The sequence below is a fragment of the Crocuta crocuta genome, unplaced genomic scaffold (assembly GCF_008692635.1).
Source record: "Crocuta crocuta isolate KB4526 unplaced genomic scaffold, BGI_CrCroc_1.0 scaffold77, whole genome shotgun sequence".
NCBI classification, from domain to species: Eukaryota; Metazoa; Chordata; class Mammalia; order Carnivora; family Hyaenidae; genus Crocuta; species Crocuta crocuta.
Window position 1 is genome coordinate 2,125,583 of NW_027532172.1, and position 26,274 is coordinate 2,151,856.

General features: G+C 51.3%; 1 protein-coding gene across 1 annotated transcript in view; it reads left to right on the forward strand.

Moving 5' to 3' along the window:
• Positions 1-1,018: 1,018 nt before the first annotated feature.
• The window catches only part of UPF1 (UPF1 RNA helicase and ATPase), a 60,333-nt gene continuing 35,077 nt past the window's right edge, over positions 1,019-26,274 (forward strand). Inside the window, exons 1-2 of the mRNA XM_077777023.1 lie at positions 1,019-1,107; positions 2,682-2,823. Of these exons, the coding sequence (XP_077633149.1) occupies positions 1,019-1,107; positions 2,682-2,823 (231 nt within the window). The remainder of the gene's footprint in view (positions 1,108-2,681; positions 2,824-26,274) is intronic.

Consider the following 26,274-nt stretch of genomic DNA (forward strand, 5'->3'; position numbering starts at 1 on the left):
GCAGGGCTCAAACCACGAACCGTGAGATCATGACCTGAGTCGAAGTCGGCTTAACCAACTGAGCCGCCCAGGTGCCCCCAATGGGTACTGATTTTAGAGAATGAAGTTACACAGGCGTTATTTTCATAATTTTCCAGAGATAACTGTGGAAGGGCAAATGACCACCCTGCTCTTTCCTTTCCTCTGACATTTAATGAGAGTTTTGTAGGTAATAGTAAAACAAACCTGTGTCTGTGTTATAGGCACAGAGACAGCCTGTGTGGCTAACTACACAAGCTTTGTTCTTTCTCTCTCTCTCTCTCTCTCTGTTTAATGAATTAGAGAATAGAAATACCTGAAGCATTGCACACCTTAACACGAGCAGTAAAAACCCAGATAAAACGGGGGACACAAGAGCCCCCACATATTAGCGTTGACACCAGAACTGAATAAGTTCCTCCATAAAAAGTGTGCTGAGTACTTTTTCCATGGTGGCAGTCATTAATGCCCCCATTCTGCAGATGGGCACACTGAGGCTCAGAGAGGCAGGTTTGTCCTGTCTTCCTGATTTGGGCACTGGATGCTCAGAGAAGGAAGTCACATGCTCCCCTCCCCACGAAGGTCATAGGGAGAGGGTCCCCCACCCAGGTTTCTGGAGCCATCTGGGGATGACGGGTGGGTGGGCAGCAGAGAGCACAGGAACCAGAGTCCTGATCCCGACTCTTCACTCTCCCCACTCCTGCCCCTCTCTGGCCCCCACCCCAGCTCATTAACAGGAGGCCCTTGTTCAGGCCAGTGATGGATGGGGCAGGAGGCCGAGGGCGGGGTGTGTTTACCCACCGACTGCCTGGCAGGCAGAGGCCCAGACCAGGGCTTGGGCCAGTGCAGGAGGGAGGCTCCTGGGCGGGGAGGAGCCCCAGCCCCAATGTGGGAAGATTGGCACACAATGGGTGCCAAATAAATGATTGTCGATCAGGGGGGTGAGATCAAATAATTTCATCCACCGTACAGACCCCTTGCCACATAGCCAACAGGGAGGATGCGGTCTCAGCTCCTCAGCCCCGAGATGGGTGTGGCCTCGAGGGTGGACAAGTACCTGCAGTGGCCTGGAGTGCCTGCCACGCAGAAGTAGGAGCTGGCTGGCCTAGCGGAAACGGAGCCCGGGGGTCAGGGAGGCCCCTGTGGGGAGATGTTGGTGCCAGGACCAGGGCAGGTGAGTGGGCTCCGGCCGATGAGGAGCACCCAGGCAGAGGGCACGGCAAAGGCAAAAGCCCAGAGGTGGGATGTGCCTGATGCGTTGGAGGTTCACAGAGGAGGCAGGTGTGGCCGGAGCAGAGGGGTGCGAGGGGGCAGTGGAGGGGGAGGAGAGCTGGAACCCAGGGCGGGGTGTGGTGTCCCTGCGCAGGGGCAGAGCCACGAGCCAGGTTTGCGCTGCATGGGTGAATAGGTGGCTGGCTGGGTGGCTGGCTGGCTGAATGGATGGATAGATGGGTGGGTGGGTGGACAGATAGGAGGGATGATGAGTGGATGGGTAGATGGATGATGCGTGTTTGGATTGTTGGCTGGGTCAGGGATGAATGGATGATGGATGGATGATGAACGCATGGATGGATAGATGGAATGGCTGGGTGGATGGATGGATTGTCAGGCAGGTAGGTGGGCAGATGAATGGATGAGTGAGTGGATATGTGGGTGGGGAGGTGAATAGTTGGATGGGTAGGTGGGTGGCTGGCTGGCTGGCTGGACCCCCCCCCCCGCNGGCTATGTGCCAAACCCATTCAGAGATCACTATGAGTCAACGAGAGAATGAGATTGAAGCACATAGTAGGTGCTTTTTGTCCATTCTCTGTCCCCTTTGCCTTACATGAGACAGAGGGGAGGTGAACAGCTACGCTTCACCCCAGCCTCATTGGCTGCCTCTCTGTGGCTCTTCCTTTTAGGCTTCTTCCCCACCTCAGGACCTTTGCATGGGCTGTGCCCTCTGCCTGGAGCACTCTTCGTCCTGCTCTTTACCTGGCTCTCCCCCGCTTACCCTGACTTAAAAGTCACTCCCTCAGGCCACACCAGGCTCTCTGACCTGTGTGTCCGTATTCCTGTACCACAGAGGGAGACTGAGGTGTTTAATAAAACCCTCCAGGAATGGCCAAACCATAGCAACTGTCAGTGTACTCTGAGAGGGAGCCCTAGAATGGTGACAAGTACAGGGAACCCTCCGGAAAAGGGGTGACGTCACTGTTGCTGTTGATCCACATGGTGCTAGGTGGGGGGGGGGGGTCCACTGGAACACCCACCTCTTGAGGCTTCCTGACTCTATTTCCCACTGGGTTGAATAACTCACCCTTTTCTAGAGCCATGAAGTTCCAAATCATCCAAGAGTCACGAGACCACAGAATAAGGAAACACAAAACTAAGGAATGGCCAAGTCATAATATCATGGGTTGACGGGGCCGTGGGACCACAGTCTGCTAAAGCCATAGGATCATGGGGAGCATAGAGCCACGGGGCTAGGATGTTGCAGAGCCACAGACCTAGGGTGATGTATGTGGCTGCCAGTCAGTGGAAGCACAGAGCCTTCGGAAGCCACCGGACCCCAGGGAGGCTGACACGCGGCACTGGGGCGTCCCACATCTGAGCTGCCACCGGATCGAGTCTCCTAGCGGATCCCAACAGAACCTGCCTCTTGGCCACACCTTCACTGACAGGCCATACCTGTCGGCTGTCCGAGGATGCTCCGGGAGGCCACGGGAGCTCCGAGGCACTTTCTTCCCTATCTCTGGAGCAGCCACAGGAGACAAGGACCACGCTATTGCCAACGCCTGGAGCCCTCCAGCCGCCACACACTCAGTGAGTGCTTGAGGCTGTCCAGGTGCCCGGAAACAGTGCCAGCCTCCGGCCAGGCGCGCCGGGACGCTGAGTGCCGGGCAGCAAATGGAAAAAGAATCAAGGAGTTATTTCTACATCCGTATCCTTTGGAAGCCAACAGCAACATGACACGGAGGGGAGGCTGTCCCCGGCTGCATCCCCCTCCGGGTGGCAGTAAACTGGTAAGCTGCCCCCACCTCCCCGCAGCACCCGCCTCTGCGCATGCCAGCGGTCCTAGCCCAGCTCGGATTCCACCAGACACATCCATGTATTAATGAGCTCCCCTGAGACAGCAACTTGCACCCAGCAGATGCTGCACCTGATACCCAGAGCAACCAGTCTGTTTTGGAGAGGGGAAACTGAGGCCCAGAAGTAGAGACCAGAGACCACTGGCCCAGGATCACAGGGGACCCGAGCCAAGACTTGAACCCAAACCCATCAGATGCTAAGCGCGAGCACCCAGCCAGGCTGCCTCTTGGGGCCCCAGCCACCCTCCGCCTGGGGCCCCAGCAGTTTGCTTCCAAAGGTGGCACAGCATGGGAGGCAGGAACGTGGACCTCGGCAATTTCTTCCCTTTGCTGAGCTCAGAACATCTTGCTCACAGGCCTGTGATGGGCAGTGAACATCGTCACAGTGAGTGCATCCTAGGACCTGCTGTTGCTGGCATGGTGGGACCTTGCCCCCCTCTTATCTTATAGATGGGAGAGCAAGGGGCCAGGGGGTGGGGTTTGGACCTTCCTGAGGCCCCCAGCACCTTTGGTGAGGCTCTTCTCATCATGATGGGGACCTGGGCAAGAACCAACAAGGCCGACTTTCTGAAACGCCAAGTTATAGGGAGAGAGAGAGAGAGAGAGAGAGAGGGAGATCCATCTCTTGCTGCCTTACCCCAATGGCAGGACTGCCTTCAGGCATGGCTGGATCTAGAACCCCAAATGAAGCAGGGTCTTCATCTCTCTGTCAGCTGCCTTCTTCTTCCTTAAAAAACAAACAAACAACTTTTGTGGTAAAATACGCATGGCATAAAATGTATCATTTCAACAATTCCAAAGTGTACAGTTTAGTGGGTTTTAGTGCCTGTATGATGCCATGAGTTAATCCCTTCTATCTATTTCAGAACATTTTCATCTCCTCCCAGAAGGAAACCTGGTACCCATTAGCAGGCACTCCCCACGCCCCTCCCCCAGCCCCTGGCAACTGCTAATCTGTTTTCTGTCTCTATGGATTTGCCTGTTCTAGACACTTCCTATAAACAGAATCGTACAACATGTGTCCTTTTGTGTCTGGCTTCTCTCACTGAGCGTGTCCTCAAGGTTCATCCGTGTTGCAGCACGTATCAGAGCCTCGTTCCTTTTTGTGCTTAAATAGCATTTTTTGTATGCATAGACCACGTTTTGTTTATCCGTTCTCCGGCTGATGGACGTCTGGGTTTGTTTCCACCTTTTTGTGTGTGATCGTGAATACTGAATGCCTGGAACTGTCTGTGCAAGGTTTTGTTTGAATACCTGTTTTCAGTTCTCTTGAGTATCATACCTGAGCGTGAGATTTCCTGGATCATATAGCTCGATGCTTAATTTTCTGAGGAGCTGCCACACTGTTTTCCACAGTGGCCGCACCACTTGACGCTCCCACCAGCAATTTGTGAGCCTTCCAGTTTTTCCACTTCCTTGCCAACGCTCGCTTTCAGGCAAGGATTATGGCCATCCTAGCGGGTGTGAAGTGGTATCTCTTAACTCTGATCTGCATCTCCCTGATCGAGGCTCTTCATGCCCCTTGGGGCAGCAGGGTGGGCCAGGCTTACATTTGTCCCAGCCAAGGTCTAGTGGAAACAGAGCATCTTTCCTCTGATAGGCCCAGCGGGGATCTCAGGGCTGACTCCTATTGGCTCAGCTCGGGTCCCATGCCCCTCCTGGAACCAATCACTGTGGTCTGGCCTGAGTCAGCGTGAGTGAGGCTTCCTGGTGGTGGTGGCGGTGGTGGTGGTGGTGAGCCCCTCTTGGATGCCACTCTGAGTAGGCCAACATCCCCCACCCCTCACTCCTGCCTCAGTGGGCTTTCTGGACCCCAGGCTATTAGGCTTGACCTGCTTTAATGGGGGTGACCCTGGTGGTGTGCCAAGTCCCCATCCTCTACCTCCATCTCCAAATGCTATAAGAGGCCCTTCTTGCTGTCCTCTGCCCTTGGGAAGGGGGGCAGTCCCGGATCTGACCCAGGCTTCCCTGGAAGGGTGCCGCTGAGGGCGGCTCCAGGCCCAGCCAAGGCCCTTCCCTACTCTGGTGGCCTCTTGACCTCTCCTGGGTACCAGGCAACCTTGAACATCACAGGAAACAGCCTTTGCCCAGAACGGCTGCTCCTGCCAGCCTGTTATTTCCAAATGGCTGGCAAGTAGTGGAGGCGCCCACAGGAGGGGCCTTCTCACACCATCACCAGTTCCAAGGCCGCTCAAGTGATGTTCAGCTCCCTTGCTCCCAGCCCTGCCTCAAGCCCCAAAAGTTTGAAATGGGGGAGACGTAGAATTGAAGGGAGTCATTAAGATCAGGTTGGTGACCACGATCCAGAGCTGGGAGGGAAGGAGGCAGGAAGCCCAGAGAGGGTAAGACGTTTGCTCAGGACCACACAGTCAACAGGAGGCAGATCTGATTCCAAACTCTACCTACCCCCCCCTTTTTTAAATTAGCTTTTATTGTGGTAAAAGACACATAACATAAAATTCACCATCTTCATCATTTTTACTATTATTATTTTAAAAAGTTTTTTTAAGTTTATTTATTTATTTTCCGAGAGAAAGAGAGAGCCAGAGAGAATCCCAAGCAGGCTCTGCTCTGTCTGCAGGGAGTCCGATGCGGGGCTCTAACTCACAAACTGTGAGATCATGACCTGAGCTGAAATCAAGAGTCAGACTCAACCAACTGAGCCTCCCAGGCTCCTCATTTTAATCATTCTTAAATGGCATTAAGCTCACACTGCTATGTGGCCATCCTCGCTGTCGGGCATTTCCAGAACTCTTTTCATCTCGAAAACTGTCCCCGTTAAGCAACAACTCTCCACCCAGCCTGTCCCAGCTCCTGCTGCCAGTCTCCATCTTCTTCTTCCACAGGGGACTGCTTCCTTGCAGCAACTGCCATCAGGAGACCTGAGTTTATTTTTGTTTTTATTTATTTGTTTTTAAGATTTTCAAAATGTTGACGTAATCTCTACCACCAACGTGGGACTCGAACTCTCAACCCCGAGATCAGGAGTTACACGCTCACCGACTGAGCCAGCGGGACACCCCAGGAGACTTGATTTTCAACAGTCAACTTGCCCCCTTGGCCCGGAACATTTGGGACCACTGGGGTTTCGACCGTGGTGCTCCAAGCTGGGTCATAGACAGTCCAGCAGGGAGACGCTGTCACAGGAATACTGACTGTCAGAGGTGACTGCTATTCTCCCTATCACAGAGATGGAAAACCAAGTCCCAGGGGTGTGACAGTCTTTGTCCAGCAAATCCTTCATCTTTTAAAAAAAATTTTTAGGTTTATTGACTTTTGAGAGGTGGGGGAGGGGCGCAGAGGAGTGAGGATGGGGACACAGAATCCAAAGCAGGCTCCAGGCTCTAAGCTGTCAGCACAGAGCCCGACGCAGGGCCCCAACCCACGAACTTCGAGATCATGATCTGATCTGAAGTCGGACGCCCAACCAACTGCGCCCCCCAGGCGCCCCAACGAATCCTACATCTTGTCCTGCCCACCTCGGAAGCCGTGAGGGCAGAGCCGGCCTTGGCTGGTCCAATAGTCAAGTCCCCAGCTCTTGGCCCCGGGCTTGGGGCACGGTAGGTGTTTGAGAACTCGAGGATGATGTGATTCTAGAACAATGGCCCATTTTCCAGATGGAAAACTGAGCCACTTCTCATGGGTAGAGAAAGATTGGGATCCAGCTTCATGCCCTCTTGACCCCTCCCCCTGCTCCTGAACAGGCCCCTGGACAAGTCTCGGGCCTTGTGGGCTGGCGGGGGTCCCGGGGCCCGGTGTTTCCACCAGGCGCTGGGGTTGATGCCGGGAGGGGCGCGGTCTCGGAGCTGGTGATTATTTTTTTAACCTTTGTGGCAGCCAGAGACTCAAGGCGAAGCCATCCTGCCCCCAACACCCGGCCGGGCGGTGGCCAGCGAGGCCACACGGAGGCCTGACCCACTGGACGCCTGGCCGCTGGGCCTCCCCAGGCCGCACGGTCACGGGACTGCGTCCAACTCCACATCTGGACTTTTCGATTTGGCCCTCGTTTCCAGCTGGAATAAAAGGACCTGGGGTGGGCCCTGCCTGCTTGCACAAAAGTTGGGCGTCAAGGGCTTGGCCCTTGCCCCCTGCCTGCCTCTCCCCGGTGGACGCCGTCCAGGCCCAGACATCAAAGGCCATTCTTTGCCTGCAAAACCCATAGTTGCATTGGGAGCCTAGCCAGCCCGGCCCAGGACATGGGTCCAACCAGACACCGCAAGCTCACGGCCAAGGTGGGGCCGTTGGTCCCTTACGTCACCTCTCCAAGTCTTCCTGTCTCAGGCAACGACCCCACCATTCACTCGGTGCTGAGCCTGAGACCTGGGTGGCATCTGAGACTCCTCCCTGCCCCCCTCTGTCCAGTACCTCAGTAGTTCTTGTCTCCTCAGCTTCCAAAATACACACGTCCAACCACTTCGCCTCTCCTGCCGTCCGGCCCTGGTGTCTGCCCTCCTGACTCCTGCCTGGACGCTGCCCCAGCCTCCTCCCCCAGGCAGCCACAGGGGATGCCTTAAAACCATAAATCAGATCGTGTTTCCCTCCGGCTCACACACCCTTCATGGCTCCCCCTTTCTCTCGGAATAAAACCCACCTTCTTTCTGTGGCCTGCAAAGTCCCACGTGATGTGGCCTCAGCCCATCCCTCTGGCCTGTCTCCTCACTCCACTCCAGCCCCACCAGCCTCTCCCAGTTCCTCCAGCTTCCAAGCCCTTCCCTGCCCCAGCCGCCCCCCCTGCCCCCCGCGTCCTTTCTATCTGGAATCTCATCCTCCGTATTTACATATACTTTCCTATCATCCTTCAAATCTGAGCTTAACCACCCAGCTTTCTTCCGAACACTCTCCAGTCTTTGAAATTATCATCTTTGTATGTTCTTGCCAATACACACTGTGTTTTAGTGCCCCCCCCCCCCCGACAAACCNGTGCCTGGCATGTAGTAGGTGGGATTGTGTCTTCCTGGTCACAAAGGGACCTATGGGCCCCAATGACAAAGTTTGAGAAACATCTACCCCTCGGAGCCCTCCTCACTTCCCCCAGCAACACCCCAGGATGTATAACCATGAGCTGCTCTCAGTATGTGCCAGGGTGGGTGCGGCCGTGATGGGGGGTACCCAGGCAGCCGCTGGGGGCCAGCAAGAGGCACCTCTAAGCTCCGGCTGAAGGAAGAGTAAGGGTAAGCCAGGTCAGAGGCCACAGAGCGTGCTTGGGGTGGTAGGCGCCAGTGTGAGCAGAGGACTGGAGGTGACAGAGAGCAAAGAGGCGTTCTTGGAACTGGCCGGGCCCGGCTGCCCTGGGGTGAAGGGAGATGGGGTGACGGAGCTGGATGGTCTGGCAGCACGGGGGATGACACTGTCTGGATTCCATCCCGGGGCAATGGGGAGCCATAGGAGGTGAGCGAGCAGAAGGCACATAAGACTTGTACCCCCGTCGCCCTGTGCCGGGCCCTGGGAGGCTCCCTCCCCAGACCTCAGCACCCTGTGGGTTCAACATGCTCCTGCTTGCTGAGAACATCTCCCAGCAGCCTTACACAAATTCCTGTGGAGAACCGTCTCGGACCGGTGAGGCCACCCGCCATCACCGCCACCACAAGGCTCAGGGAGGTCTCTCGGTCCACGGGACCCTCCCAGAACTCAGATAACGCACTGACAGCTGCCCGGCTCTGCCCTCAGTCTCCCCTTGGGGCAGCTGGGTCCCCCCACAGCCACGGGCCTGGCCACCACCTCCCAGCCCTCAGTGGATGCTGAAGACCTCTCTCCTTATTCCCCTGGAATTTTCCTTACAGGCTCTGCCAACGCCTCCAGGAACATATTAAAGGAAGATGTTTCCAGTCCAAGCAGGGCTGTTTTATGGCTCTTGGGGCCAGGAGTCTGACCGCAGAGTGGAAAGGCCTCGTCACACCAATGTTCCTTCTACAGAGCGGTTCAGACCCCCGCCCATCCCCCTGTGCCCTCCTCGGAGGCCCAGGTTCTGCAGAGATTCTCTAGCTAAGCAAAGCCCCCCTCACCCCTGTCCCCCAGACTGGGGAGCAATTCCCTGGAGGCTTGGACTAAAGCCAGGAGCTGTTATATTTTGTGTATTCACTCAACAAACACCTGCTCTTCTTCCACTGTGTATTGGTCCCTGTCAGTGCTGGGGACCCAATGGGCACAAGAGGGACCCATCCTGGAGTGCCTGGGTGGCTCTTAAGCATTTGACTCTTGATCTCAGCTAAGGTCATTATCTTGTGGTTCGTGAGTTTGAGGCTCACGTTGGTCTCAGCGCTGACAGTGTGGAGCCTGCTTGGGATTCTCTCTCTCCCCCCTCTCTTTTCCCCTTCCACGCTTGTTCTCTCTAAATAAATAAATAAACTTTAAAAAAAAAAAAAGAGAGAGACTCATTCTGCCAGACCCCTCAATTATTCTAAGACAGTACAATGGACATTCTTACATTTCAACGTGGCTAAGTGGTAACGCCCTGTCAAGTCTTCAACACCAGCCTGGGCCTGGGCGATGCGGTGGAGATATTGTGTGGATGTGATTAACATCCACACCGTCGGCCCTAAGTAGTTGGGGTGGGCCTCATCCAACCAGCTGAAAGGTCTCAAGGGCAAAACTGAAGTTTCCCTCTGGCGGAACAAGTCGCAGCTTGTCCAAGGTAAAGCCAGACCCTAAGCTAAAGTCAGGACATACTATTGCAACAGGGAAAGGGCCCAGTGTGGCATGAACTCAACATCGATTTGGCTTTTACCGGGAGAGTGGGGGATCAGGGAAGCAGGTGAGGAGGGCTTCGTAGTCAGGGAAGTGAGCCAAAAGCTGGAAAGGGAAGGGCTTGGTCCTTGGGAAACCCATCTGGGTTTGCTAAGGGATGCTTCTTGAAGTTTCGCTCCTACACCCCCGGAGGCTGGGAGATGTTGCTGGGACAAAGGGCTGGTCTCTTGGGCAGCCTTTAAAATTAAAAACTTGAGGAGCGCCTGGGGGGCTCAGTCGGCTAAGCGTCTGACTTGGGCTCAGGTCGCGATCTTGAGGCTCGTGGGTTCAAGCCCCGCATCGGGCCCTGCGCTGACAGCTCAGGGCCTGGAGCCTGCTTGGAGAACACAGCACAAGCCAGTGGCTGCAGTCTAGCCTCGTGCAGGGGGGCCTGAGGGACAGTGGAAGGGCGTCCTTCCCCACAAGCAGAGCTGTGAGGGAGCCCCTGAGGAGCCTCCTACCTTGTGGGAGGGGAGGTGACCTAGGATGAGAGCGTGCATGGATTCCTGGGCCGCGGCTGTAAGGAAAAGGACAGAGACAAGGAGGTTATGGGTAGAGGCGGCCACGGGCCAATGGGACTGGACTAAGCATGAGGATTTTGTGTCAGCATCAACGCCTTCCAGAAAGCACCCACCGTGAAGGGGCTTGGAGCAACTACACAGACCACGTGACTCAGCCCGGTGATGTTGGCCGCCTTTGCCACTTGTCACGTGACAGGCTCATGAACAGAGGGCTCATGGGGCAGAAAAGGGGCGACACATAGGCCAGCAGGAGGCACCCCCCGCTTACACTGATGGTCCGGCTACCACTGCTTCTGGAATAGTCCAGCTTGTCAGCAACAGAGAGCAGGGCCGGATCAAGAGGACGCCTTCAACCTGGCCTGAACCTTCTCGGGGCTCCCACCCCAAGCGTCGCCCCACCCCCTTTTCCTCCCCTCCTTCTCAAGGTGGCACCTGAGTGACCTGATGGCCTTGCCAGCCTCCCTCAGCTGCCACAAACCTCCAGCTGGATGTAAGGGCCTTCCACAGACATCATCCATGCTCAGAAGGCCACGTGTCTACCTCCCACAGCTCTGCACACAGGGGGTCGTGGGGGTGCACTTCCTCTGCGCCGGCATGCACTGTGACGCTTTTTCGCTCACAGCATACCCTGCAGGTAACACCTTATCAATTCTCAGAGCGCTATCTCTCCTCTTTTTATTGAGATGACATTTACATTACACACAATTCACCATTTTATAGTTTTTCTTTTTTTAAAAAAAATTTTTAGAGTTTATTTTTGAGAGAGAGAAACAGAACGTGAGCAGGGGAGGGGCAGAGAGAGAGGGAGACACAGGATCTGAAGCAGGCTCCAGGCTCCGAGCTGTCAGCACAGAGCCCGACGCGGGGCTCAAATCCACGAACCGTGAGATCATGACCTGAGCCGAAGTTGGACGCTTAACCGACTGAGCCGCCCAGGCGCTGCCAGAAGTGAAGTTTCCGGGTCATAAAATAACTCTATGTTTAACTTTTTGAGGAACTGCCAAACTTTTTCCCACAGAGGCTGCACCATTTCCCATTCCCACTGGGAATGTGCGAGGGCTCCAGTTGCTCCACGGCCTTCACAAGGCTTGTTGGGGCGCCTGGGTGGCTCAGGCGGTTGGGCATCGGACTTCGGCTCAGGTCATGATCTCATGGTCTGTGGGTTTGAGCCCCGCGTCGGGCTCTGTGCTGACAGCTTGGAGCCTGGAACCTGCCTCAGATGTCTGTCTCCCTCTCTCCCTGCCCCTCCCCCCCTGCTCACGCTCCGTCTTTCTCTCTCTCTCAAAAATGACTCAACATGAAAACAAAGAAACAAAAAACTTCCTGGAGACGCTTGTTCTTTTCTGCTTTCGATGATGATCGCCCCAGTGGGTGTGATGTGACCGTTTTCCTTTTGATTCTTTTGTTACCTTCAAACACAATACACCAGCTCCTGGTTTCTGATGGCTCTGCTTATCGCCCATCTCCCCGCTAGAAGAGGCCAAGGAGNCACCCAACGCCTTCTAAAATGGCCACAGTAGAATTCCACCCCAAACACATCCCAGCCTCCAGCCTCGTGCGGGATAGACGGGGTCCCCAGGGGCCGCCTTCCTCCTCAGAGCCTTGCCACCCACAGTAGGAGCCTTGAGTCTCTGTGCGAACCGAGCTTTGAGGCCACGCCAAAACCCACCTCTCCAGACACCCCAGCACATCCCCTAAAAAAGCAACGTATGGTCGAATTAGAATCAAGGTGGCCGCCCACTGTCCTCCCACCCAAGGCCTGCTGTGACCCATCGTCACCTTCAAAGAGGCCGTTCAGGGAGCAGAGAAGGGCTATAAAATACACACACACGCCTATTTTTCTTTTCCCCCACCAGCGTCGCTGGGGCCTTGGCCACACATCCATGTTTCACAAAGGACTCCTTTGAAGCAAGAATGGGGCCGCAGAGGGGCGCCCACAGAAACCCACAAGAGCCCACTGTTCTTGGGGGGAGCCCTAAATGGGGTCCAGGTTTGCTGGAGCTGGCCACATCTCAGCAAGGGCAGGGTGAGGGCCACATCTGTGGAAGCCAGGACTCCAGAGAGACGGGGTTGCCAAAAAGGCTGGTGGCTGGGCGGGGAGAAGCGGCTGCGATCCTAAGCAGCCTTCCTCCGGAGCTCTGGAACTTGCCGCGGCCGCTGCTTACCCTTGAGGGACCTCTCTTGGTGCGAGAGAAGAATTCCAGTTTCCTGGACTCCAGGCTGGCAGGGGGACTGGAGGAGGGGCTGGGCCAGGACGTGGCGCAGAGCCGTGGATTCAGGACTGGCGGGTGGATTCAGGAGTGCAGCCCACGCTGGCTGAAGTCACCAAGTGAGACGGGCCTGGATTGGCCAAGACCTGCGGGGGGGGACCCAGCTGAGGGGTCAAGAGAGAGAGACACCAGGGGCGCCTGGGTGGCTCAGTTGGTTAAGCATCTGACTTCAGCTCACGTCATGATCTCACGGTTCCTGGGTTCGAGTCCCACGTCAGACTCTGTGTTGACAGCCAGCTCAGAGCCTGGAGCCTGTCTTCAGATTCTGTGTCTCCCTCTCTCTCTGGCCCTCCCCTGCTCATGCTGTCTCTCTTTCTCTCAAAAATAAATAAAACATTAAAAAAAGAGAGAGAGAGAGAGAGAGAGAGACACCACACACACCTGTGGTGGAAACCCGAGGGGACTTTGGCAGAGTCTGAAATGATTTTCCTTCTTACATTTCAACGATGAATTGTCAAAATGTGGACAAAGCAGAGCAGAGCTGAGCGTTCATAACGAGCCAGTGCTTGATGGCTGCTGGCCAGGTGCTGCCCTAAGTTACACACTGTGGAATGTTGGGGCCACTGGAATCCTCTCTCTCGCCTCTCCTCAGGCAACCTCTGACCTGTCTGCTGTCAGTTTACATTACTTTGCACTTTCTATACCGGCAAATGGAATCTTGCAGTACGTAACCTTTTGGGTCTGGCTTCTTTCGCTCAGCGTAAGGCCCCGAAGGTACATCTGTGTTGCTGTGAGTGTCCCTAGTTCGTTGTGGTTCATCCGTTACCCGGATCGTGGACATTGGGCTTGTTCCCGTATGAGACGACTACCACCAGTAAAGGTGCTGTGAGCATTCACGTGCCAGGTCCTTGATGGACACCCGCTTTCGTTTCTGTCAGGGAAACACCAAGGAAGGAAAAGACTAGTCCCGTGGCGGGTCTGTGATTAACCTTTGCAGAAACTGCAAGCTTTTCAGGCTGCTGTGCCATTTTGCATTTCCAGCAGCCTTGCCACTAGAGAGTTCTGGTTCCTCCACATCCTTGCCAGCACTTACTGGTGTCAGTTTTGTTCATGTTAGCATCCGGCAGGGACTCAGGGTCGACCTTGTGTCCTGGGTTGTGAGGCTCCTGGTGGTTTTACATTCTACTTTTCTGTTTTGTCTGATGATTTTTTTTTCTTTCTCAGCATCAAGAATATGCTGAGAATGGGGGTGCCTGGGTGGCTCAGTCAGTTAAGCGCCCAACTTCGGCTCATGATCTCAAGTCATGATCTCATAGTCCATGAGTTCGAGCCCCGTGTCGGGCTCTGTGCTGCCAGCTCAGAGCCTGGAACCCTCTTCGGATTCTGTGTCTCCCTCTGTCTCTTCTCCCCCCCCATTTGCACTCTGTCTCTCTCTCAAAAATAAACATTAAACAAAAAACAAATTAAAAAGAAAGAATATACCGAGAATGACATTTATTTAAAAAAATTTTTTAATGTTCGATTTATTTCTGAGAGAGACAGCGTGAGCTCTCTGAGGATGACTTTTAGAGGTGCCTGGGTGGCTCAGTCAGTTGAGTGTCCGACTCTTGATTTCAGCTCAGGCTGTGATGTCAAAGGTTGTGTGATCGAGCCCCGCATTGGGCTCTGCCCTAACAGAGTGGAGGCCGCTTGGGATTCTCTCTCTCTCCCTCTCTCCCTCTGCCCCTCCCCTGCTCACACGCAAGCTTGCTTTCTCTCTCTCAAAACAAACAAACTTCAAAAAATTCAAATTCAAATTCAAACAAAGAATATACCACTTTTACAGTCAGGGACCCTCCATCTCATACACACAGAGCTGGTTTTCTCCCAAATAGGAAAAACAAGCGAAGATTAAATGCCAATTGAACAGCTGCTTAGTTTTGCTTGCAAGTTGCATGAAAGGTCTAGGGTTTCCTCTTAAGGTGACAAAAATGTTCCGGAACTAGATAGAGCTGATGGTTGCACAACATCGATAATGCACTAAATGCCACTGAATTGTCCACTTTAGAACCGCTAAGGTGGTAAAATTTACGTTATGTGAATTTTTTAAAATCAAATTTTTTTAAGTTGCATCAGAATAGCCTGAATACCTCAGTGAGATACCACTTTGCATCCAGCTGTTGGGGGAGAAAATGACCAACTGAGACAATACCCGGTGTGGTGGGAATGGGGATCCTGGGGCACCTCACAGGTAGGGGGGAAGGGGTCGCTAGTGTGTTATGGTGACCATACTGAACCAGGAGCTGGTCCCCCTCTTCGGGTGGAATATTCACATACTCTGCAATTTGCCCAATTTGCCCAAGAGAAAATGCTGGATATGTCGGAGGTGTCCCTGGCCAGGCAAACATGGCGTCTGCCTCAAAGCTGATTGGAGGAAACCAGAAAGCCATCAGGAAGTACGCCTTGAGAAATGGGCACCACCACAGCCACAGCTCAGAAATAGAATCACCGTGTGAATGGGGCGCCTGGGTGGCTTAGTCGGTTAAGCGTCCGACTTTCGCTTAGGTCATGGTCTCACGGTTCGTGGGTTCGAGCCCCACGTCGGGCTCTGTGCTGACTGCCAGCTCAGAGCCTGGAGCCTGTTTCAGAGTCTGTGACTCCCTCTCTGTCTGACCCTCCCCTGGTCACGCTGTCTCTCTCTCTCTCTCTCCTAGAAATAAATAAAACATTTACAAAAAAAATTAAAAAAAAAAAAAGAATCACCGTGTGAAAAGGAGTAAGTCTCCCTAAGATCACAGACAGAATGATGACCTTTATAATGTTAAACACAATCCAACTAAAAATGGACATGCGCTTGTAGTAACACATAGAGTTACCAAAAACAAAAAGCAGAAAAATAGAGCATAAGTTGAATGGAAGATTCCAGATGAAGTGTACCTGGTGGGGGTATTAGTTTTCTGGGGCTGCTGTAACAAGTCACCTCAGACTGGGTGGCTTTTAGGCCATGAATGTATTCTCTCATTGTTCTGGAGCCCAGATGTCCAGGATCATGGTGTCAGGAGGGCCACACTCCTGCCCGAGGCTCTGCCGTAGGATGCTTCCTGGCCTCTTCCAGCCTATGGGGGCTCCCACAAGTTCTTTGGCGCGTGGCCACATCACTCCAAACTCTGCGTCCGGGTCACATGGCCTTCTCTCTGTGCATTTCTCCTCTTCCATCTCTCATATGGACACTTGTCATTGGATCCAGGGTCTACCCTAAATCCGGGATGATGTCCTCTAGAGGTCCTTCACTTAAGTAGATCTGCGAGGACCTTTTCCTTTTTCCAAATGAGGTCACACCCTTAGGTTCTGGGGGGCAGGACGTGGCTCTATCTTTGGGGGGAACACCGTCCAACCTCTTATAGGAAGCAGATGCTCACTTTTTCACTTTTGCTTGTTAGAGTTTGTTTTGTTTTAAGTTTATTTATTTATTATTTTGGGGGGGATGTGCACACAAGTTGGGGGGGCAGAGAGAGAGAGAATTCAAGCAGGTTCTGCACTGTCAGCACAGAGCCCGTTGCGGGGCTGGAACTCAGGAACTACGAGATCATGCCCTGAGCCAAAGTCAGACGCTTTACCAACTGAGCCCCCCAGGCGTCCCTTGCTTGTTAGATTTTTAAAAACGGCTAGTAACCAAGTAAACAAAAGTAGTCACAGAACTCCCAGTGATGAGAATATGGCCAGACCAAGTATTGTTTTATTCCTCACCCTTTCCATGCGACATCCTTAAAAAGCCCTCCTGGGGGTGGGGGGAGAGGTTTGTGTTAAAAATGCAGATGCCCAGGACCATCCAGGAACTTCTCAATCTGAGTGCTTGGTGGTGGTGGTGGTGGGGTCCTTGGAGATTGAGCCCTTCAAATCTGAGATGCCTGCATCAAGGGGGACACCCCAACCTCTTTGAAAAGCCTCATGGTTCCCTTCTGGGACAATTTCTTTTGGACGGTTTTTAAGAATATCCAGAAGAATCCCACCCCCAACTCCCCTAGCATTGGATTTCAAAGGCTCGGGGCACCTGGGTGGCTTAGTCGGTTAAGCGTCCGACTTTCGCTTAGGTCATGATCTCGTGGTTCGTGGGTTCGAGCCCCACGTCAGGCTCTGTGCTGACTGCCAGCTCAGAGCCTGGAGCCTATTTCAGAGTCTGTATCTCCCTCTCTCTCTCTGACCCTCCCCTGCTCACGCTGTCTCTCTTTCTCTCTCCTAGAAATAAATAAAAATATTAAAAAAAAAAAAAGAGCAAAGGCTCACTGCTCTGAGCCTCAGTTTCCACTCCATTTTCAGAAAATGAGCCAATGCCACCTACTCACAGAGTTGCCGTGGTGCTGGTTGTCAGGCGATGCCCCCCCCCCCACTTCCCCCCGTGTTTGTTTCAAGGCAGAGGAACAGTACTTTTAACATATTGGGCCAGATTTCATTTTGAGGTTGGGGGGACTGCTCTGTGCGTTGTAGGACATTTAGCAGCATCCCTGGCCTCTACCCACTAGATGCCAGTATAGAGTTGCCAGTTTCAGCCAATACAAATAAATACAGGATGCCCTGGGGCAATCTGAATTTCAGATGAACATATAATATGTTTTTAGCCTAAGCGTCTTCCAAATATTGCATGGCACATACTTACACTAAAAAGCATTGGCAAGGGTGCTGAGATAATTCCGTGGGGAGAGAACAATCCTTTCAACAAACGGTGCTGGGACATTTGGATGCCCACATGCACAAGAATGATGTTGGACCCCTACTGTATACAGGGATAAATCTGTAACCTCGGATTAGGCAATAGTCCCTTAGATATGAGAGCAAAAGCACAGTCAACAAAACAAAAAACAGGTAGGGTAGACTTCATCAAAATTTAAAACGTTCAATAATACCATCAGGAGAGTGAGAAAGACAACCCGCAGACCTGGAGAAAACATTTGCGGAGCATACATCTGACAAGGGACTTGTATCTAGAATACAGAAAGAACTCTTACAATGCTAATAAAAATATAAATAATCTAAAAGGGACAAAGGACTTGAATACACATTTTCTCCTCCAGAAAATAACCTTAAAAAACAATTGGGGGACCCATACTTCCTGATTTTGGAAATTACTACGAACCAAGCTAATCAAGATGGAGTGGTACTAGCATGAAGACAGACAAATATATTAATGCAATAGACCTGGGAATCCAGAAATAAAGCCTGACGTTTGTGATCAGTTGATTGTCAAGAAGGGTGCTCTCTTAGTCTGCTTGGACTGTTATCACAAAACACGATACAACTCTCCTTGGGTATAACTGAAAACACACTAATCCTTTCTCCAGAGAGAATGCAAAGTCCTTGGGTGATGTTTATTCTTGACCTTGATATCTTATAGGTTAATTACTATGATGTGAAGCTAACAATACATAAATACTATGATATAAAGTCAATACATCATTCACATGATGAGGAGACAAGGAAGAAAACAAAGATATTTGCTATATACATTATACACACACACGCATAACAAAAGATGGAAGAAATACTCATGACAATGATAGTCCTCATCTCTATAACTGCTCGTGTGGACATAGCTGGTATTAACCACCTTCTTCCACCACCCATTCCATATTCCCTTTGCTCTCAGCAAGCACCTGAGTGGTCATGGTTCTTTACTTCAAATCCTCATTCCTTTTTTTTTTTTTAAATTTTAAAAATGTTTATTTATTTTTGAGAGACAGGGTGTGAGCAGGGGAAGGGCAGAGAGAGAGAGAGAGAGAGAGAGAGAGAGAGTCACAGAATTCGAGGCAGGCTCCAGGCTCTGAGCTGTCAGCACAGAGCCCGACGCGGGGCTCGAACTCACAAACCGTGAGATTGTGACTTGAGCCGAAGTCGGACGGCTCAACAGACTAAGCCACCCAGGCACCCCGGTCATCTTAACTTCAAGTTCAATGGGATCATTGTTGTTTCTCCTGGTCTAAGCCTTCCTCCCTTTGAAATGAAGACTTCTAGGGGCACCTGGGTGGCTCAGTCCGTTGAGCTTGTGACTTCAGCTCAGATCATGAGCTCGCAGCTCCTGAGTTTGAGCCCCATGTCAGGATCTGTACTGACACCATGGAGCCTGCTTGGGATTCTCTCTCTCTCTCTCTCTCTCTCTCTCAAAATAAACAAATAAACATTAAAAGAAATAAAAGAAATGAAGACCTCTAGGTTAGGAGAGTATAAGGTCATGGGGGCAAGAAGCAAAACCTTGTCAAGTGTGACGCTAGGGGTGAAAATGTGTGGAGCCACTCCCATCTCCACCTCTGATTCCCAGGTCTATGACTCCCGCCTGTGGGAAAAGCAGCACCACATATTGGATGATGATTCAGACCATATGCAGCCTCCCGGAGAACTGTGACACAGCCCGGAAACGTATGGCCACCTTGCTGGCTCTGCACCCAAGTCTTCGAATGGCTGTTTTCCCTGCTCTGCCAAACCAGCTGTTTCACGGTGGTGGGGAACATGGGGAAAAACAACGAATTCCATATGTATGCGTCCATCGCTGCACTTAGTTTGCTGCGAAGTGAGTTCCTTGGTCAGACACAATGCTGTGTGAACACCGTGATGGTGGATAAGGCATCCTGTAAGTCCACAGGTGGTAGTTTTGGCAGAAGCATTGCATGCAGGGAAAGCAATTCCAGATCCAGAGTAAGTATCAACCCAGAAAGGACAAAATGGTCCTTCTTCCGTAATGGAACCATTGTAATCAACCTACCACTAGGTAGCTGGCTGATCACCTCAGGAAACGGTGCCATATCAGGGCTCCGTGTTGGTCTCTGCTACTGGCAGCTGGACACTCAGCAGTGGCTAAAGCCAGACTGGCCTTGGTGAGTGGAAGTTCATGTTGAGCCCATATATAATCTCCACTCCTGCCGCCTGGCCACATGGTTCACAAGCCCGCTGGGCAATGCGCAGGGGTGGCTGGGGAAGGAGGCTGACTGGTATCCATGGAACAGGTTTATCCGATCCACTTGATTATTAAAATCTTCCTCTGCTGAGGAAGCACCTCAGTGGCTTGGTCAGTTAAGCATCCGACTCTTGATTTCCCGCTCAGGTGACTATCTCATGGTTCATGAGATCGAGCCCCACGTCAGGCTCTGTGCTGACATTGTAGAGCCCGCTTAGGATTCTTTCCTCCCCAGCTCATTCTCTCTCTCAAAAAATAGATGAATAAACATTTAAAATAAAATAAAATTCTCCCCTGCTGTGGTCACTCCTTGGTAAGCATTCACATGGGACATAAATATCCTCACACATCCCCCCATTCGAGGCCTATTAACGTACCACTTTCCCAGATTTCTTCGTCACTGATTTTCCAATTGTCTTCCTTCCAATTCTCTGGCCATCCAAACAAACCATTCGCACAGCCCATAAATCAGCATAAAATTGCATGTTTGGCCATTTCTCCTTCCAAGCAAAATGAGCAACTAAGTGTACTGCTTGAAGTTTTGCCAGTGGGTGGACTGCCCTTCACCGCTGTCCTTGAGGAATGTCTCAGAGGGATGGTAGTATTGCAGTTGTCCCTTTAGGTGGTGCCTGTATATTGTATAATCCAGACCCAGGATCGTTTCCTCTGTCAGCCGATCATAATAAACTTCACATGAGGCCATAGATACAGATACAGGAGAAAGGAGGCCGTATAGCAGAGGAGGGGACTATGGGCATTAGGGCCGCTTTTTTCTTAAGTTTATTTATTTGTTTATGTATGTATTTATTTAGAGTGAGTGGAGAAGGGACGGAGAAAGAGGGAGAGAGAGAGATTCCAAGCAGTCTCCATGCTCTCACTGCAGATCCCGATGCAGGGCTCGAACTCATGAACCGTGAGATCATGACCTGAGATGAAACCAAGGATCAAATACTTAATTGACTGAGCCACCCAGGCGCCCCAACTGGCCGCTCCTTTGTGGAGCTTACTTGTGCCTTCAGGGTCTGCTTGGGCCACATCGTGTGTATGTACCACTTCCATTTGATGGTAGAGCGCTGCCGTGCACGTCCACCTTTCCAGGTTGATGTGTCAGACAATACATAGTCCATGCTGGGCAGCTCAGGTCACATGGTAACTTGGTGGCCCGTGGTGAAGTATTCAGTCTCTACTAAGGCCCAGTAGCAGGCTTACAGCTGTTTTACAAAAGGAGAGTAGCTATCTGTGGAGGATGGCAGGCCTCTGCCCCCAAATCCTACGGGCCTGCCCTGTGATTCCCTTACAGCATCCCTATCAGCCGCTGCCTCTTCCAGCACAATCGTGACTGCTGGATCTCAAGGCTCAAGTGACAGAGCAACTTTTGGGGCATCCTGGGCCTGCCGCAGAGCTCTCTCTTGTTCTGGCCCCACTTAAAACTCAGCTTTTTGAGTCACCCAGGCCAGAGTGGGCCACCCAAAGGAGTGATCTGTTGCCTCAAAAATCACAGAGGCCCACTAGACATTCCCCATACCGCTGGACCCCTGGAAATTTCACTGAGATAGAGGGTCCCTGAAATTTTGTCAGATTTATTTCCTGTCTTCTGACATGCAAATGTCTTACCAGTAAGTGTAGAGGGTTTTCTCCTTCTTACTCACGAGGCTCAATCTACATAATGTTATCAGTGTAATGGCCTGGTGTGATATCTCGTGCAAGATGATCAAGATTCCCGATACCTAAATTATGACATAAGGCTGGAGACAGGCGACACCCCTGAGATTGGAAAGTGAAGGCGTATTGCTGGCTTTGCCAGCTGAAAGCCAACTACTTCTGGCGGGCCCTGCGGACAGGACTGGAGGAAAAGGCATTTACCAGCCCAATAGCTGCATACCAGGTACCAGGGGATATGTTAATTTGCTTAAGCAATGAAACCACTTTGGTAGAACAGCTGCAATTGGAGTTACCACCTGGTTAAGCTTGCAATAATCCACTGTCATTCTCCAGGCTCCATCTGTCGTCTGCACAAGCCACGTAGGAGAGTGGAATGGGAATGTAACGAGAATCACCGCCCCTGCCTCTTTCGAGTCTTGGTGGCAGCACTAATCTCTGGAATCACAAGAAGGCAGTACTGCTTTGGTTTACCATTTTCTTCAGTAGAGGCGGGTCTAGTGGCTTTGCCTTTGCTATTCTTCCCATAAGAGCCCTTACCCCACAGGTCAGGGAATGGATATGAAACTTCTGCTAGCTGCTAAGTGTATCTATTCCAATTGTGCATTCCAGAACTGGGCAAATAACCACAGGATGGTTTGGGGGACCACTGGGGAGTCATATCTCATGTCCATAAGGGCCTGCTCTGACTGGTGGACAACAGTGGCATTTTGGGTCTCCTGAAATTAATGTCAGTTCAGAGCCAACGTCCAGTAATCCCTGAAAGGTCTGATTATTGCCTTTTCCCCAATGCATAGTCACCCTGGTAAGGGACCATAGGCCCTATGGGGGAAGGCTGAGAGAAAGATTAACAGTATAAATTTCAGTAATGTACTGGGGTCCTTCCTCAAGGTGACCCAGCCTCACCTTCATTCAAAGGACTTGGGTTTGTGAACTGGCTCAAGCCTGGAAGTTGATTGAGGGGCTGTGACTCTGTTTTTTATGATTTAAGATAGACTTTTGTTCACTTCATCTAGAACTCTTCTGCTTATACAGAAAAAATAAGAATTTAGTAAGCTTCACATCTATTTCATTTCTGGGAGTAGAATGATCACCTCGCCCAAACCACAGACTAGTCTGTGGATCAGACTTTTTTGATGACTGTTTCGACTCTGCTATCCATTATGGTAACCAAAACTACCCTGCCTTTGGTGGCTGAGTGCCACCACTTGGCCCTTACCACTCGAGCCCAGTTACTCTCATTACATTTAGGTTTCTCAGTTCAGGTGGCAGCAATCACCACTGTAAGTTCTGGCCTGCAGAGATGAGTGATCAGAGAGCTCTTCAAGGATGCTGGGCGCCTCCCCCACCTCCCCACAAATTCACTTCTCAAAGGTGTGTCCTCTGGACCCTCTGAGGGTGGTCTTAAATGACAATCTACTCTAACATTCCAACATCTGGTAAGCCTTTGACTTCTTTTCTCTAAAGTAAGCCATAGTGGGGCCCCTGGGTGGCTCAGTTGGTTAAGCATCTGACTTTGGCTCAGGTCATGATCACATGGTTCATGGGTTCAAGCACTGCGTTGGGCTCTGTGCTGATGGCTAGCTCAGAGCTTGGAGCCTGTCTTTGGATTCTGTATCTCTCTCTCTGACCCTCCCCCCTCTCTCTTTCTCTCAGAAATAAAAAAACATTAAAAAAACAAAGTTATTTAATTAAAAAATAAAGTAAGCCATAGATACTGTTAAACTGTTTATTTCTCCTTTCAATTTTATCACATTTTGCTTATGTATTTTGGGACTTTGTTGTTAGGTGCATATATGTTTATAATTATTATATCTTCCTAATAGACTGAAGCTTTTATCATTATATGGTGCTCTTTGTCTTGAGTAACAATTTTAATCTTAATATTTATTTTATCTGATATTAGTATAGCCAATCCAGTTCTGTTTTAGTTGTTGTGTGGACTATCTTTCTCCATCCCTCTACTTTCAACCTATTTGTGTCTTTGAATCTAAAGTGAGTGTCTTTTACTTTTTTATTTTTTTAATGTTTATTTTTCAGAGAAAGAGAGACAGAGTGTGAGCGGGGCAGGGGCAGAGAGAGAGAGAGAGAGAGAGGGAGGGAGGGAGGGAGACACAGAATCAAAGCATGCTCCAGGCTCCAGTGTTGACAGGTGTCAGCACAGAGCCCAACACAGGGCTTGAACTCACGAACCCTGAGATCATGACCTGAGCCAAAGCCAGAAGCTTAACCGACTAAACCATCCAGGTGCCCCTAAATTGATTCTCTTGTAGACAGCATATAGTTGGATCATTTTTTAAAAATGTCTTTTTAAATGCTTATTTTTGAGAGAGAGAGAGAGAGAGAGCACACGCGCTTGCATGAGTGGTGAGGGACAGAGAGAAAGGGAGACAGAGAATCTGACACAGCCTCTGTGCTGACAGCAGAGAGCCTGATGTGGGGCTTGAACTCACGAACCGTGTGATTGTGACCTGAGCCAAAGTCAGACGCTCAATGAATTGAGTCACCCAGGCACCCCTGGATCGTTTTTAAAAAGCTATCTGACAATCTCTGCTCTTTTAATGAAAAGTTTAATCCATTTACATTTAAGTAATTACTGATAAGGGCTTATTTCTGCCATGTGACTATTTACTCTGTCTGTATGTCTGTGTCTCCTGCCACCCCCACACCTATTCCTCCATTACCAACTTCTTTTGTGTTAAATAATGTTTTAGTGTACCATCCAAATGCCTTTTTTTTTTTATTTCTAGGAGAGAGAGAGAGAGAGAGCGTGAGCAGGGGAGGGTCAGAGAGAGGGAGGGAGATATAGACTCCGAAATAGGCTCCAGGCTCTGAGCTGGCAGTCAGCACAGAGCCCGACGCGGGGCTCAAACCCACGAACCGCGAGATCATGACCTAAGCGAAAGTCGGATGCTTAACCGACTAAGCCACCCAGGCGCCCCCCAAATGTCATTTTGCAGATGTGACTGTATGTAGAAAATAAGAGGAGATCCTTAGAAGTGGAATTGCTAGGTCAAAGGAGGGGAGGGAGATATGTTTAAAACTCTGACAGGTGTTACCAGATTGGTCTTAAATGCTTCTACTAATTCAATTGGATATTTTCCAAAGAGGGCTTTATGTTTAATTGAACCATCTACTGGCTTGTTGGGATTTCCTCTTAAACCATGTCTTCCTGGAGAGGGGACTTATTCAGTTTCTATATTCCCATATTTTAGTGCATGGTAGGAGGCCAGAAAAGATGTAAAGAAGGAAGGAACCTCTTATCACGTAGTGACAGGAATATTGGAAAATGAGGAACCATGCAGGATCAGGAACTTTTAGAGTAGCCGTGCAAACCAGGAGTCCTGTGAACAGACTTCAAGCATTTAGAGAGCCCCAGAATCTTGGGATAAATAGGGAACTGGAGGTGAGGCGGTTCTCCGAGATACTATATTTTAGGCTTGAAGTTCATAAACCAGTAGCTGAACTTGGGACAAACTTACTGAGCACTTGTGTGTGGGTATTATTCTCCCCTTGGGGAAGACTGTGTGATGTGAACAAAGCCAACCACTGTCCACGTGGAATTTTTTCCTTTATAATTACCTAAATGAGTGAATCATAATGTATTCTTCATCCCATCTTCTTTTTTTATATATATATATTTTAAAGATTCTGTTTTTAAGCAATCTCTACACCCAATGTGGGGCTCAGAGATCAAGAGTCGGAGGCTCCATTAACTGAGCCAGCTGAGTGCCCCTCTTCATCCTATCTTAATGGATAGTATTTAACCTTTCCCAGGGGAGGAAACTCTAGACTCAGAGAGTTGAAATCATTCATACAAAGTCACACAACCAGAAGGTGTCCGGGTCTGTATTTCACCCCAGAGTAAGTGCTCCCAATCACTTTGCTACATACTGCCTCTGAATAATAAGATTAAAATTATGTAATTATAATTAGTGTAATTAATAATTACAATATAACATTATAGTGTTACTATAGCTGATATATTATTAACATTATTAAGATTACTGTCCGAAGAAGCAGCAGCAACCACCCTTGCCCTATGTCAGCCTCCGTGCTAAGGGCTGTCCCTATTCTTTTATTCAACCAATTAATACTGGGCACATGTTTTGTGCCAGGTACCCCCATTTCACAGATGGGGAAATTGAGGCCCAGGGAGCTTCTCCCAGAGTTGGAGGTACACCGTCCCTTCCAAGCCTCCTCAACTAGATGTTCCGCGACCAGCTTTGTAGAGCAATCAGATAGTGCTCGACTAACCCGAGACATGCTAGCCGCCCCTACACACAGAACCACTGCGGTCGCACCGCCCGCCGCCCAGCGCCACTGAGCAGCGGTTGGGGCGGGAACACGTCCTCGAGAGGCCGCCGCGACGGCGGTTAAAAGCCCCGCCCCCCCGCGCGTGCGCCCTGCGTTTTCCTTCGGCCCGCTCGGCTGCCGGCTTCCNGGTGAGCGGCACATGGCGGCGCCGGAAGCCCGGGCCGGGCCTCAGCGCCCGGGAACCTGCCCCGGGTCCCGCACTCTTGCAGCGTCCGAAGTAACCTGTTCCAGGTCCAGCACTTATACCCGGCCCGGGCTGACCTACCCGGGTTCCCCAGTCCGGCCGGGTCGAGAGTAACCTGCCTCGGTTCCCGGTCTCCAGCCGGGCCGGGCAGACCTGTTTCGAGTCTCGCTCTGGTTGGGTCTGGGTGATCTTCTCAGGATCTACTTCAGGCCGCGTCTTAGGTCACCTGCCCGAAGTCCCCTTCTGGGTGTGTCCGAGGTGACCTGCCGTCGGGGGTGACCTGTCCCCGAGTTTTCCTCCAGCTGAGTCCGTGCCCTGTTCAAGCCAACTCCGAGGTGATCCGCCCGGGTTCCCCTCTGGCCGATCCGTCCTCCCTGCCCCACCCCCCACCTGTGGTCCCAGCCTTCTGGGCATTCCCCCGTCCCCAGTCATGCCCACTAAATCGCGGGTTCAAATTTCCCCGGGCCCAGGGACTCTGGAGAGGGCAGGGTCGAAGCTCCGGGAGTAGAAACGGAATTTTTGCTCCAGTTGAGAACCCCACACTCGCGGGCGATTAAGATTATTCAAGAGACAGGTTGCGTTTTGTTTTTCCTTTTTGCATTGCCTGTTGCTGAAACCGACTTGTTATGTAACTCCACAGCTCTGCCTT